The 16,107-nt window shown below is 40.4% G+C and overlaps 1 protein-coding gene, 1 non-coding gene and 1 pseudogene across 2 annotated transcripts in view; all 3 read right to left on the bottom strand.

Annotated features, from left to right (window-relative positions):
* Window positions 1–15,411, bottom strand: part of PPM1E (protein phosphatase, Mg2+/Mn2+ dependent 1E) — a 194,540-nt gene extending 179,129 nt beyond the window's left edge. The window contains exon 1 of the mRNA XM_027087227.1: window positions 14,881–15,411. Coding sequence (XP_026943028.1) covers window positions 14,881–15,329 — 449 coding nt within the window. The 5' untranslated portion in view covers window positions 15,330–15,411. The remainder of the gene's footprint in view (window positions 1–14,880) is intronic.
* Window positions 7,608–7,936, bottom strand: LOC113609720 (small ubiquitin-related modifier 2 pseudogene; annotated as a pseudogene).
* LOC113609802 (U6 spliceosomal RNA) lies at window positions 7,949–8,052 on the bottom strand. Its single transcript, XR_003428800.1, has one exon. It is a non-coding gene; the product is annotated as a U6 spliceosomal RNA (small nuclear RNA).
* Window positions 15,412–16,107: the final 696 nt, after the last annotated feature.

The following is a 16,107-nucleotide window of genomic DNA, read 5'->3' as shown; positions in this document are numbered from 1 at the left end:
CTTCAGAGGTCATTCCTATTGCAAAAGCAGTGATAGCCTGATTTAATGACTATCACCTCTCATATTTATGTGATAACTTGTTAGGTTCAATGAAGAACATGTTTAGAGCATGATTCTTGCCCTCTAGAGTTTTAGCCTAAGAAAGAATTTTACATACCACACACCTCAAAGACAATTTTATAAATAATATATATATATATCTCAACTTAAAAGCATTACATTTTTGTTGCTTATTTTTATATGCAAATGTGAAAACTGGCTGTAGCACAATATACTTCTCAAGAAACAAGCTTATTAAAAACTGGTTTTTATTTTAGTTTTTGTTTTTAGATTCACAAAGTAGAAAAATGTGAATAAATATCAAAGATCAGAGGCTGTGCCTTGTGGTAGAAGCAGGTCAAATGCTTCAAATCTATAAAAGACAGAAACTGTAATGTTTCTGTAGGAATCTTATAATTCATTATGAAATCAAGTCACCAGGAAAAAACTTATCTTTGCTATTTCTAACCCAGCAGATTAGTCTTTTGGTTCTTTTTTTTTTTAATTTATTTTTTTTAATTGAAGTATAGTTGATTTACAGTGTTGTGTTAAAGCCTTTTGGTTCTTTTTCTTTGATGACTGAAACTAAGATAGGAAGTAATGGACTGGTTTTCCTCCGAGCTATACACCAGAAGGTAAAATCTTAAGTGAAAATACACACAAGGAATTAAGAATACTCTCAACCTTTTAACTAGCTCATTACTCTCTACAAAGTATTATTATGCTTCAAAATTGTCATTGTTCACAATATTCTCAAAGAATTTACATAAGACTACTCTTCTAAGCCCACAAAAATTTTCATTTACAAAATTGTGGAGTGTTAATCAGTAATAAAAACTGCAGGGCTTCCCTGGTGGCGCAGTGGTTGAGAGTCCGCCTGCCGATGCAGGGGACACAGGTTCGTGCCCCGGTCCGGGAAGATCCCACATGCCGCGGAGCGGCTGGGCCCGTGAGCGATGGCCACTGAGCCTGCGCGTCCGGAGCCTGTTATCCGAAAGGGGAGAGGCCACAACAGTGAGAGGCCCGCGTACCGCAAAAAAAAAAAAAAAACCTGCAAACATATTTCTGCCACTAGTTGAAAATGTTAATACATACCAACAATAACATAAAACAGGAAGCCACGTTCCTCCACCATTCAGAGTAGAGCAAAGGAAGAAAATAATAACAAAGAGAAAGAAGGTAATGAGAATAGGCCTATAAAAATCTAGAAAGGAAACAACCTGGACCGAGCAGAGAAAAAGTTGAAGATTCATTCATTTATTCAATAAATATTTAATGAGTGCCTACTATGTGCCAGGACCTGTACTAGGTGCTGGATACACGAAGGTAAACAAAACATTCTTTATCTGTTGCCCTCAGTGTGGTACAGAGACATCAAATAACTAACACATGAATACATATATGTATAAATTATAAGTGGATATAGAGAAAAAGGATACCATGGAAACCAAAAACCAAGACTTAATTTAGACCATAGGTAAAGAAACACCTCTATGAGAAAGAGATACTTAAGATAAGACCTAATGGTTGAGTTGGACAGTTGTAGAGAAGGGGGCAAGGTGCTTGGGCAAACAAAACAAAAATACAGAGTCCCTGAGGCAGGACACAGCATGGCAGTTTCTGGGAATTAAATCAAGACCACTGTGACTAAAGCATAGTGGCTGAGCAAGGTGAGACCCAGATAACTGTTATACGGAAAACTGACTGAAGGGAGGGAAACGTGGAAAAAGCAATAGCAGTTAGGAGTACTGCTACAGCCAGCCAAGAGGTGATGGAAGCTTGGACCACACTGTTGGGAGTAGAGACAAAAACAAACGGGAAAAGTATTTTTCTTTCATTTAGAAGTGAAATTAAAAGACCTCTAAACAAAATAATTAAAATGTTATTCCATCTTCTTTCTCTACTGTAGCACAAAGAATTACTAAAATGGTCTCCCAAAGATGCTCACTAAAATCTGTGAATACTAATTTGACATCACTCCTGTGATTGTGTTATACTATATGGCAAGTTGATCTTAAGAGAGGGAGATTATCTCGGTGGACCTGATCTAATCACATGAGCCCTTACAAGCATAGAGCTTTCTCTGACTGATAGCAGGGGAAGCCAGAGAGACTGAAGCATGAGGAAGCATGTGCCACTGCTGGTATGAAGACAGAGAGGGTCATATGAGAAGGAAAGTGGGTGGTTTCTATCAATAGATAATCAGCCCACCTCGTCACCACCCCACAGCCAGCAAGGAAATGGGAACCTCAGATCTATAACAAAGATCTAGACTGTTAACAACCTAAATGGGCTGGGAAGTGGAGTCTTCTCCTGAGTCTCCAGATAAGAGCCCAGCCTGGCCAACACTTTGACTTCAGCCTTGACTCGAGACCTTAAGCAGAGAACCCAGCTGAACATTAACAGACTTCTGACCTACAAAACTGTAAGATAGTAAATGGATGTTGTTTTAAGCCACTAAGTTTCAGTAGCATGTTACACAGCAATAGAAAACTACCACACTATAAACTATGTGAGGAGAAATTAACAATTCGATAATCTAAATCTAAATCATATTATTCTCCAGACTTCCCTGGCAGTCCAGTGGTTATTAGGACTCTGCATTTCCACTGCAGGAGGCATGGGTTCGATCCCTGGTCACAGAACTAAGATTCTGCATGCCATACAGCATGGCCAAAATAAATAACTAAAAGCTCTTATATATGTGTGTGTGTGTGTGTGTGTGTGTGTATAGTTCTCTAGTCATAGGAAGAAATCTAGGAAAAACAAATTCAGCTTGCTATTTCTCTAAAGGCTAGATAAATATGAATTGGGTGGAGTGAGCATCCATTTAAATATGAGTTTGAGGGACTTCCCTGGTGGCACAGTGAATAAGACTCCGCGCCCCCAATGCAGGAGGCCTGGGTTCAATCCTTGCTCAGGGAACTAGATCTCACATGCATGCCACAACTAAGATTTGCATACCTCAACTAAGTAGCCAGTGAGCTGCAACTAAGGAGCCCTGGAGCTGCAACTAAGGAGGCTGCCTGCTGCAACTAAGACCCGGGGCAACCAAATAAATAAATATTAAATAAATAAATGAATATGACTTTGAAATTAAATGTCAGATATGTGTTACAGAATTAAAGTTTTTGTTATTATATCTAAACCTGTGCCATTCAATATGGTAGCCACTAGCCGCAAGTGGCTACTGATATTTTAAATGTGATATTCCAATTGAGATCTGCTTTACGTGTAAGATACAAACAGGATTCTGAAAACTGCTATAAAAAATGAAAAATATCTCAATAATATTTTAATACTGATCACATGTTTAAATGATAACATATTTAGATACACTGGGTTAAATAAAATAAATTATTAAATTAAATTCACTTTCCATTTTTAAAATGTGGTTAATAGAAAATTTTAAGTTATATATGTGGCTCAATTATGTTTCTATTAGACAGCACTGGTCTAGACTTTTAGGCAAGTGTCCTCCTCCAAAATGCCCTAAACCAAGACCACAGTCACTTATAAGTATTCTCCTCTTTCCAACAGAGTTCAGTGGCATTAATGGCACACAGCTGTGTAGAAATACAAGACAAGCAGTACTGCAATTCAAATATTAGTGAGAACATGGAGAAACCAGACCTCTCATACAGTGCTGTTGGACAAAGTTATCTGTCAATATCTAACAAAGTAAAAGTGTATGTAACTTCAACCTGACAATTCCATTTCTAGGTATATACTCAAGAAATCTATGAACACATGCACAAGGAGACATGTCCAAACTGTAGAATTATTTGTAAAGCAGAGAATACCAGCTATCCACCAAAGTTATGTGGTTTTTTTCTACATAGTATGAAGTTGTTTCTTAACTGCCAAGCCAGTGACTACATTTCCCAGTCTTGTTTGCTGGGAACTGTGGGCCCTAGGTGGTGTCACGTGACTGGAATTCTAATCAATGGAAAGTGAACAAAATTATATATGCCACTTCCAAGGACTGGCCCCTAAAAACCTCCAATACCATTCTCCATTCTTATGTTTGCTGGATGTATTTTGATGCCTAGAGCAACCCTGGAAACCACAAATTGAAGACGACAGACTCTCTATTAGCCTGAGTCCCTTAATCACTCCATAGAACACAGCACCTTCTCCATTGAAGGTACTCTATGAGCAAGAAATAAACTAACATTATGTTAAGCTTTTGAGATTTCAGGATTTACCCACTAGAGCAGCTATTTTTAACCATTATAGTGCATAACATGCAAAAATTAGAAACAACTCAACTGTCCATCAATAGGAAATTGGATAGATAAAATACACTCATATAGAATGCTATATAGTAGCTAAAATGAAAAAACTATATCTATGTGTATCAATATGAATAAATCTTTTTTAAAAAGGTCAGTCTCAAGATAGCTACTTATGAAAACAAAAACAAAAAAAGCCCACCATATACTGACCATACAAATATGTGTGTAGTAAAAATATAAAAATATAGAGCAGAAGGATACATTCCCCAAACTCCCAGATTACGTCTGGAAAGAAAGAAAAGGGAATGGGTTCATAGAAGACAGTGACAACAAAGTCTTCAATTCCTTATGAAATGTTTTATTTCCTTAAAATAATCTTAAACAACTTGTTGAAACTGAATGGTGGGTATATGGATATTTTTATTATTTTCTGTTATTTTCTAAATGTTTAAATCATTTCGTAACACCAATAATCTTTTTCTTATATATAGCTGCTTAGAGAGTAAACTAGTAAAACCTTGTTAGAAGACACTTAAAAACTATGTACCAAAAGCCTTAAATATGTGAAAATATTTAATGTAATCCCAACACTATATACTATATATAAATACACTCTAAGAAAACCAAAGGTATGCTCAAAGGATGACCATCAAAATATTCTTAAAGCAACCAAAAATTTGTAACACCTAAAATGTTTAATAGAATTGTGATCAAATTACTGTGTATTCATTTAAAAATTACACAGAATATAAATAATGGGAGGTAGGGTGAGATGTGTGAAGATATAGATGAAAAAAGATTGGCCACAAATTGATCATTGCTGAGGTTGAGTGGTAAGGACACTATTTTTTATATACTTTAAATTTCCTATAATAAAAAGTTTTAAAAATATGAGAATCGCAAAATTTACTAAGTTTTTTAAAAAGCAGTTTAAAGTAGTAAGAATAATATCTTATTTTTAATCTCTTCGCTCATTCATTGGATCAGCAAATATTTATTGTGTGTTGTATATGTCCCTGTCATTACTGACCTAGGGATGTGATGGCAAACATGTAGCTTATAATCTAATGCAACTGTCTCCAAACACTCGCTCAAGCACTCTATCAAAAAAATTTGGAGGAACCATAAACAAGACGAAAAGACAACCCTCAGAATGAGAGAAAATATTTGCAAATGAAGCAACTGACAAAGGATTAATCTCTAAAATTTACAAGCAGCTCATGCAGCTCAATATCAAAAAAACAAACAACCCAATCCAAAAATGGGCAGAAGACCTAAATAGACACTTCTCCAAAGAAGATATACAGATTGCTAACGGACACATGAAAGGATGCTCAACATCACTAATCACTAGAGAAATGCAACTCAAAACTACAGTGAGGTAACACCTCACACCAGTCAGAATGTCCATCATCAAAAAATCTAGAAACAATAAATGCTGGAGAGGGGGCGGAGAAAAGGGAACCCTCTTGCACTGTTGGTGGGAATGTAAATTGATACAGCCACTATGGAGAACAGTATGGAGGTTCCTTAAAAAACTAAAAATAGAACTACCATACGACCCAGCAATCCCACTACTGGGCATATACCCTGAGAAAACAATAACTCAAAAAGAGTCATGGGGCTTCCCTGGTGGCGCAGTGGTTGAGAGTCCGCCTGCCGATGCAGGGGACACGGGTTCGTGCCCCGGTCCAGGAAGATCCCACATGCCGCAGAGCGGCCGAGTCCGTGAGCCATGGCCGCTGAGCCTGCACGTCCGGAGCCTGTGCTCCGCAACGGGAGAGGCCACAACAGTGAGAGGCCCGTGTACCGCAAAAAAAAAAAAAAGTCATGTACCACAGTGTTCATTGCAGCTCTGTTTACGATAGCCAGGACATGAAAACAACCTAAGTGTCATCGACAGATGAATGGATAAAGAAGATGTGGCACATATATACAATGGAATATTACTCATTCATAAAAAGAAATGAAATTGAGTTATTTGTAGTGAGGTGGATGGACCTAGAGTCTGTCATACAGAGTAAAGTAAGTCAGAAAGAGAAAACAAATACCGTATGCTAACACATATATATGGAATCTAAAAAAAAAAAAAAATGGTTCTAAAGAACCTAGGGGCAGGACAGGAATAAAGACACAGACTTAGAGAATGGATCTGAGGACACAGGGAGGTGGAAGGGTAAGCTGGGACGAAGTGAGAGAGTGGCACTGACATATATACACTACCAAATGTAAAACAGATAGCTAGTGGGAAGCAGCCGCATAGCACAGGGAGATCAGCTCGGTGCTTTGTGACCACCTAGAGGGGTGGGATAGGGAGGGTGGGAGGGAGACGCAAGAGGGAGGAGATATGGGGATATATGCATATGTATAGCTGATTCACTTTGTTATACAGCAGAAACTAATAAAACAATGTAAAGCAATTAGACTCCAATAAAGATGTTAAAAAAAAAAAAAAGAAAAAAAAAAATGTGGAGCATCATGAATACCCCCACCCCAAATGTAGATACACATTTCTCATGTGTGTATATATACAAATACAAATTCCGTACACACACATCCATGCACACATACCACTCTCACCAGCAATGTATTAGTATTTCTGTGAGTAAGCTGTGTTCCACATAATCTACTTAATAGTTCCATTTTTGTGGATTTCTCATCAAATATAATCACCTTTAAAAAAATCTAATATAAGTAAAGATGGGAGAAATATAGGCTCTTAAGTTTTGTTCCTTTTTACATTTGCATTACAAATATTATGTTCAACCCATGATTTCTTTGCAGGAATCTTTTTTTTTCATTTTAAACAAGAAGTTTATTTAAACTTGACTTGAAGGGAAAACTACCTAGGATTCATTTCTTTTAGAGTAATTTATCCCTACTTAAAGACAGATTGTAACATGTAACATGTAACAGCTACATACAAAGAAGTTGTAAAATTGTCCTTTGTTTTACAATGATAAATGAAAACATTAAAATTCTCCAATCGAACAAGGTATGCAAGAATTTTTATGTTGTTCTTTTTTTGTTAAACAGTGAGAGCAAAATAACTTACTGGAATATAAAGATAAGAGCTGATGAGCATGCCACTAATGGAGAAAAGGGGGTATCTTCACAGAACCAGTATTTTTCCCCATTCCATCTCCATCTGATGTCGATCAAAACATACCATTGGCCACCTACTTTAAAAAAAATGCAATATGCTTGTACACCGTTTACTTTATGTACAATAAAGGAATGGAGAAGGGGAAAATGAAAGAATAGAGAAACTATATAGCAGGAGTCAGGATGTGATGGAACCCAATTGCGGTTTTCTAATTGAGAATGTCTTCTTGGTCTGGAGGAACAATTCTGGAGTAAAGTAGCAGGTTCCCTTTTTAGTAGACACCTCCTGTCTGCTGCTGGAACACATCTATTGTATCTTCATCCTCCATTTTCCACTGTGCAGGTGTGTCTGTTTCACTGATTGGCTGCCCATCAAATCGGAATCTGATCTGCCTCATTGACAAACCCTGTTGTTCACAATAGGCTCTCATTAGTTTACTAAGTGGTGTATGCCTCTTAATCTTAAACTGCACCACAGAACCATCCTGCCTCATCAAATTATTATGATCGTTGTTGTCAGTCTTGACTCCTTCCTTGGGCTTTTCGTCAGCCATGGCGAGCAACAGTCTCCTCTGGAATGCTTCACGAATTTGCGTGTCATCTTTGTGCAGGGCCATGCTAATCTTCTGTATCCTTCCAATTTCAGTATATGTGCTGTCAAAGCGAGCACTTTGCAGGAATCTTTAAAGTCAACTGTCTATTTTCTAAGGGCTAATTTTGTTAAAACCAGTAAATATAATCAATGAATCAATTTAATGAGAGCAGGTAAACTGAAATAATTCATAATGTTCTGAAAATTGGAGTAAGGGTGCCACTGTCAACTCTTCTAAGCTAAGAAACTTGCACTTCATCAGGATACCTCATTTACCACGTCTGACATGAAGTCAGTTGTCGTACAGAACAAGCTGCCAACCTCAATCAATATATCAAGTATTACAAGCACCTAACTTCATTATTTTTTTTTGGCCACACCGTGTGTCTTGCAGGATATCTTAGTTCCCCCACCAGGGACTCAACCCAGGCCACGGCAGTGAAAGTACTGAGTCCTAACCACTGGTCAGCCAGGGAATTCCCTTAAGTTCATATTTTGTATACAAGGAAAAAGATTTTAATATTTTATTCCTTCACTGAAATGGATTATTTTGGGTACACCTTATTTTGAAGACCATTAGTCAAGTAAAAGATATATAAATATTCGTGGACAAAAAAATAATAAACAAGTGCTACAAAAGGAGTAAGCACTGGGTATTCTGTAAGAGGATGTGGAAGAGACACCTAACTCATTTTGAGTGTTAGGTTGGTGAACAAAGGAAGTGACGTTAGATGGAGACCTAAAGAATGGGTAAGAGATTGGACTGGGTGAGGTGAGGGTGGGATAGCATGGTAGATCAAGAAGAAGGAATAGTATGTTATGTCCAAAGGTGCAGAGGTAAGAGCAAACACAACACATTCAAACTAATATATTAATAGTCTAAAACAGCTAAAGTGTAGCTTCTAGAGGTGGGATGGACTGGGTGGATAGTGATTCAGGGATGAGGCTGATAAGATTATAAAGCTTTGTTTGGATTTTATCTGGAGGGCAATGGAGAAATAGGTGATGAAGGTGTACAGTAAATAATTGGCTTTGCCCAAAGAGAGGTCTGGCCTTTCTCCTCAGCTCCTGGGAGTAACCTCTAAATCCCTATTTCTAAAGTAATAGGATTGTCTTTGTTATTCAGGTGGGCCCCTTGGATCACATGGTATCAGCCTGAGGGGAGACTGGAAACTAAGTTCAACCATGTGAGCAATCAATCAGTAAGTCCCAATAAAAACTCTGGACACTGCAGCTCAGGTGAGCTTCTTGGGTTGGCAATACTCCATGAGAGAGAAACACATTGCTGAGGACAATGGAAGCTTCACATTTGAAACCCTTCTAGATAGCACCTCATGCATCCCTTCCTTTGGCTGGTTCTAATTTGTATCTTTTCCTTATAATGAACCATAATCCATTAATATAATAGCTTTCAGCGAGTTCTTTCTAGTGAATTATCAAATCTGGAGGTGTTTTTGAGAAACCCCAAACTTACAGTCAGTGTCAGAAGTGAGGGTGGTCTTGTGTGGACTCTTCCCTCTAAGTTTGTATTTAGACCCTAACTCCTTGCAAACTTCTGCCTCAGGCAGATCTGGCTTTCTGGAGGACTGTGCCTTTGACCTCACAGTTTGGCTAACTCCACGGAAAGAGTAAAAATGTTTAAGCAGTGGGTGATAATTAGTCAATCTACATAATCTAGACTCTAGAGGAATCACTTTGGCTACACTGGGGAGAATATATTGGAGAAGAGTAAGACTGGGAAGAGATGACAATAACAGTGGGGATGGTGAAGGACATATTTATGAGATATTTATAAGGCAAAATTTGACTGAATGTGAGGGTGAGAGAAGGAGAAATCAGGGATGAACCGACCAAAAAGAGAATTAGGTTTTAGTTTTGTCTTCTGCAGGGGGGAGAGAGGGAGTTGGAGGATTAAATTCAGTTTTGGACAGTTTGAGAAGATACTTAGACATCTAGATAGAGCCATTCAATTAGCAGTCAAAGCAGGGACGGAGACAGTCAGGAGCCATTAGCATAACTACAATAACCAAAATCATGGGAGAGATTGATGTTGACTATAGACAAATAAGTCAACCGCACTTGAAAAGGCCAAGGACCAGGACTTCCCTGGTGGTGCAGTAGATAAGACTCCGCGCTCCCAATGCAGGGGGCCGGGGTTCCATCCTTGGTCAGGGAACTAGACCCCACATGCATGCCGCAACCAAGAGTTCACATGCCACAACTAAGATGCCTGCATGCTGCAACTAAGGAGCCCACTTGCTACAAGTAAGGAGCTGGCAAGCTGCAACTAAGGAGCCCAAGTGCCACAACTAAGGAGCCCGCCTGCTGCAACTAAGAGCCAGTGCAACCAAATACATAAACATTTTTTTTAAAAAAAAAGAAAGAAAGAAAAGACCAAGGACCAAATACCAATATAAAAGGGTTAGGCAGAGTATTAAAAGCTCACAGAGAAGTGGCAGCCTGAGAGGTAGAAGAAAAACCTGAAAAGTATGGCTTACACTGAATGGTTGGTATTTATTTTCTTCTTTTTGCTACTTCTTACTACCTTTTAATAAGAAAAAAAGGTACTCTAAATGAGTAGTATAACTTGCATCCATGTATTTTTCCATATATATACATAGACAAAGCTTAATGGTTTTCTAACCTATCTCAAAGTCATTAATGAGTCACATAACTCAATATAACTGAATTATTAGTATCTATAAACAATGATTTTCTTTTCCAAGCCATTTTTAAAGTGCCCACCCTCATTACTACTGTAAACCTTCTGTACGTACTTAACTTTGTCAGGCTGCTGGGACATCTGTCTCCCCCCTTGAGAAGTCCAACCCAGACTAAATGAATAACTGAGGAAAAAACTGCTCTAAAAACGTAATGACATATAGCTCTAATAAAGACTTCAGAGTATTTGTTTCTTCTGGGTTAAAACAAATAGATTTATCCCCAGTAAAATATAGAGAAACAGAATACAGTATTGACCCATGTAGCCTAGCCAAGGTTATTCATATCTGCTACAAGATCAGCTGTAAATTTTATTGGCAAATTATTTCAAAGCTATAAAATATCTCACCTCTACCTTTTCAAAGAGATTCATTAACCTCAGAAATCCTAATATTATATCATTAGAAAGTATTTATTTTAATCTCTTGGGGGGCATTTTAGTTTAAAGGAGTAAAGGAGATAATTTTTATACTAACGGCTAAAGGTTCCAAATCATTGGAATATTTTATTGACAAGTAATAGACTAATTCAGTGATACAGTTCTAAAGTATTGCATGAATTTATTATTGATCCTTAAGGTTTAATTAGTTGAAACAAAATTGTTTAAATGATCCTTTAAAAAAAGTATTTAGGGGGGCTCCCTGGTGTCGCAGTGGTTAAGAATCTGCCTGCCAATGCAGGGGACACAGGTTCGAGCCCTGGTCTGGGAAGATCCCATATGCCACAGAGCAACGAAGGCCGTGTGCCACAATTACTGAGCCTGCGCTCTAGAGCCCGCAGGCCACAACTACTTAAGCCTGCGCACCTAGAGCCCGTGCTCTACAACAAGAGAAGCCACCGCATGAGAAGCCCGCACATCACAACGAAGAGTAGCCCCCGCTCACAGCAACTAGAGAAAGCCCAGGCACAGCAACGAAGACCCAACGCAGCCAAAAATAAATAAATTAAATAAATTTTTTAAAAAAAAGTATTTATAGTCCACAACAGACATCTTTCTCATCCAAGGGGATTTTTACCATTTTGAATTATTTTTCTTTCAAAATGTTACATGTTTATATCTAGCAGAGAAATATCTAAGTACATATTTCCTATTTTGAAGGCTAACGGCAAAATTCTATCCCAAACACTGAAAAACTTGTAAGTTGCTAATTATAACCATATTTTGTCCATTCAAACCTTGATCCTTTACTTATCTAAGTAACTGCTTATCTCAAGCTAATCCTAAACTTTGTGTTTACCAAAATGAAGAATGATAAATATATCTGTTCTTATTCTAAAAACTCTGAGAGAAGCAAAATAGTGAGAAAAACATTCACTATATTTTTAAAAGTAAAATTTCAGCCAGTGTATATACATAAACAGTATTGAGAAGGTAAGCACCCTTTTTTTCTTCAGCGAACCTCAGTCTGTTTAGCAGTTTCATACTGTATATTTCTAAAATACTAACAGAAAAAAACACGCTAGAGACTTATGAAACTGTTATTATACGCAGTGTTATTTTCTTCTTACATTAGTCCCAACTGTGAAATTGGTGAATATATATTTCAGGTAACTTCATTTAAGAATTTTAGCACTATTTGACAAGCATGACAGAGCTTTTAAAGAATATTAAGAATTCCCAAAATAAACAGAGTGGGTATTTGAGAAAATATTTTGGGAAAAAAAAATCTTCACCTTCTCCAAATTAGCAATTCCAACATATCCCTAATCAGAATTATTTCAAAGTATTTCCTAGGAAATTTGACAACCCAACATTTCAAATATGTCGGAGAGTTCTGAGGTTCAGAGATTATGGAAATGTTGGAATCATTTGTACATAATTTGTCATTTCTGAATCTGGATCCTCAGTTCTCTCATCTGTAAAATAAAGCGAACAGGAAAATGATCTATCTCTCCAATGTTCCAGTCTCGATTCTTGTGGCTAAGTGATATGATTTTCCTTTATAAATAATAAAATAAAATAAAAAATAAAAGCATTAAAAGTATGTGTTTTTAAACTGTGAGACTTTGGGGTTTGTTTGTTTGTTTTTAATCTGTTAAGGACCTTGAAGATACTTTACATAAACAAGCCAGCCATTTTATATCTGAATAAAAATAGGTTAATAGCTTCTGCACAAAACAGTATATATGATGAAATCTCTGATTTAAGGTGAAATAATGTTTTCCAACTTTAATTTTGCTAGTTTTACTTCAAATCTAAACTTCTGTTCTCAATTAGATGGCCATTTTATAATTTAAATACTTTTCTAGTTTATGCATGTATTGAAAATCTTGCTTCCTTTCCATGTGGAAAAACACACATCTACTTACCATCATCTTTATATAGATTTCATTTTTTAAAAAACTTTGGCACATGTTCAAAGTTGTTCTAAAGTAATGACTCTTTTTTTAAAAATGGACCTTCTCTAATATTTAAATGTGTGTTTCTTTAATTCTGCAACTGCATTGGTAAAGGTAAGAACTGTCAAAATAGAATTAGTCTGATGCTGAGATACACCCTTCCACTTTGGTAAACGTTTCCGTTTTATTTTAAGCAGGAAGTCTTAAGTGTCTTTATATAGTATTAAAAATGACATTTCATACGCCCTTTTCTATGATACTTTACAAACACTAGGAAGAAATACTCTAAGATGTTAATACTGTTTATATCTGGGTAGTGGTATTACATGCCATTTTATCTTTTACATTTCCCCAAAAGCATTATTACTTTGGTAACCACATAGTATTTTAAAATTAAATTTTAAATAGAGTATAAAGTGTGGGACATCAACACAGTCCACTTCTACAGCAGACATTTAAATACTTTTTCCCTACTGACAAGCCTCTGTTTTAACAGGAAGAGTGATTTGATCAGGTGTCTGTTAGGTTGGATAAAGACAAAACATTTACTTTCCAAGTCCTTCTCTTAATCTAAGTTTTTGAGAAGATCCAAGAAGTGAATTTAACTGCAATGAATCTTGCAGTAATAAACTTTCTGAGGGGTACAGAGTAACACCTTTCATTACAACTATCAGAATAGGGAAAGACTCCCCAGGTTTACCAGTGTTCTCGGAAACTTGTTCGTATTCTCCTTTGTCATTATTTCAGAACAATTCCATTTAGAAAGAAAAGCAATTGTAAACTTTCTATTTCAAGCCCATAAAAACTGGGATGAAACGAAAAGCCTTGACCTTTCTATTTTAGACTTTCATCTGTGTAGCTAAGCCACCTGCTTTCTCTCCCCTACCCCATCTACTTAATGGACTGAAAATACTGCACCTAATTGCAATTTTATCAAACCAGCCAGAGTTTTCCACTTTAACGAATTACAACTGTCTTTCACCTGAAGGCTCGCATGTAAAATTTTGCTCACTCGTCCCTCCCAATTCCTTCCCACCTCCCTCAACTGTGAGGTATCAAATGTCGTTAGACGAAGATACTAGGCTTCCATGTATTAAGCCATCTACACTTTCAACACCGAGAGCCCGACAGAAAATCTACTCCAGTCTCTCCTCCTGTGGATCTGGGGCTGGGATTATCATCTTTGTTGCGGTTACGCAGGAGGCACCTAGCAGCTCTGCCTAGAAAGGAGTCCCGTCTCGCCGCCGCCAAACAACACGGGACTCAGGCTGGGAAAAGGCAGACCCGGGTGGGAAGAAACCTCCAGGAGGAAGAAGAGAGCTGGGAAGAGGGAGCTCTCAAGACTGGAAGGAAGGACCTTCCAAGGCACGAAGGGGAAAGGGTGTGTGAAGTGGAGCAAGAAATAGGCGGCAGGGGAGAAGCGGGAAGCAGGGGACGGCGCCCGGCGGCAGGGCGCGGGGGGCGGCTCCCGGGCCGGGTAGGAGGCGCGGGGGCCGCGGCTGGCGTGGGCAGCTCGCAGACAACAGCCCAAGTCCGAGCAGCGGGGGCGCTTTCAACCGCGCCAGGCGCCAGCGTTGGGGGGGGGGGGGGATGAAGAGCGGAAAAAGGCGTTTGGGGGGCCGGGGGGGGGGCGGCGGGGCCGGGGGGGGGGGGGGGGGGGGGCCCCCCCCCAAACAACCCCCCGAGGCGGGGGGGGGGGGGCGCTTTCAACCGCGCGGGGGGCGGGGGGGGGGGGGGGGGGGGCATGAAGAGCGGAAAGAGCAGTTTGAGGGGCCGAGGGAGTCGCGTCGAGGCCGGCGAGGCGGGGACAGCGGGCCCACCCCCAACCAAGCCCCGCTACTTAACTATTTGTAGAGCTGCTGCAGGCACAGGTCCAGGCTCTCGCCCTCCACCTCCTCGCGGGTGATGCGCTCCGACAGCGGCCGCGGGAGCGGGGGCAGCGGCGGCAGCTGGGGCTGCGGCGGCGGTGGCACGGCCGACTGCCCCCGGGCTGCCGCCGCCTCTTCCTCCTCGCCCTCCGCCGCCACCACCTCCTCCTCGGGCTCGGGGTCTTGCTCCTGCTCTTGCTCCCCCTCCTCCGTCGCGGCTACAGTGGCCGCCTCCTCCCCGGGTTCCTCAACCGAAGCCTCGGGCGCCTCAGCCGCTACCAGTTCGGGCTCGGGCTCGGGCTCGGGCTCCGACTCGGGTTCGGGTTCCGGCTCGGGCTCGCCGCCGCCGCACGGTCCGCGAAACTCGCCCAAGAATAGCTCCAGGAAGCGCCGGTAAGTTTTCTCCTCGGGGCTGCAGCCGGCCATCGCTGCTCATGCCCCGGAGCCGACCGGGAAGTGGGTGGGGGAAGCCCAGGAAGGGGAGGGGGCTGCTCGCGAGCCTCGGGATCCTGCAAGGGCGGTTAACTGCCGCACCGGCACGAGCGATCAGCACTAGGTTCCTCGGAGAGGGCTCCCGCAGGCGTGCGCGTCGCCGAGCCCGGACGTGCGCGGCCCGGGGGCGGGGGCGGAGCGCGCTGCCCCTCTCTGGTCTGGAGGGAAAGTTGGTCGCGGGCGCGCGCGCGGGGTCCAGCGACGGCCCACCCTCTAGCCCTACGAAGAGCTCAGCCCACGCTGCCTAGAGACTGTCGCCATGGCAACCGGCTCTAATTAAGAATTTCAGGTTCCCTCCCGTCGAGTCCGCGGAGTCGAAAGGGCACTCGACTTGTCCCCTCTCCAACTCTGAATGTCTTCATTGTATGGATATCCTAACCTCAAGTGGATAAGACCGAACTAAGACATCTCCACTTCTAGCTGTTGGTTCCCACTTGGATTCAGTTTTCCTTATCTGTCCTGCCTCGCTTTAGGGTGCTTGTCTGTTGAAAGATACCACAGTGTGAACACCTTTTGTTGTTGATGACACTAATTTAATAGTTTGCGGGGGGAAGGCATCCAACACCTACCAAGTGGTAGTTTCCTTTGCCTACATTCTCTCATTTGATTCTGTGAAGAAAGTGGTGTTATCCTCATTTCTCAAAAAGAGGAAACAGGATTAACAGGATTTTTTTTTTAACATTTATTTATTTATTTGGCTGCCCGGTCGCGT

The sequence above is a fragment of the Aethalodelphis obliquidens genome, unplaced genomic scaffold (genome assembly GCF_003676395.1).
Source record: "Aethalodelphis obliquidens isolate GAN/ISIS:26980383/991018 unplaced genomic scaffold, ASM367639v1 scaffold58, whole genome shotgun sequence".
NCBI classification, from domain to species: domain Eukaryota; kingdom Metazoa; phylum Chordata; class Mammalia; order Artiodactyla; family Delphinidae; genus Aethalodelphis; species Aethalodelphis obliquidens.
The sequence above is the reverse complement of the archived record's forward strand: the minus strand, read 5'-3'. Positions and strand labels throughout refer to the sequence as shown.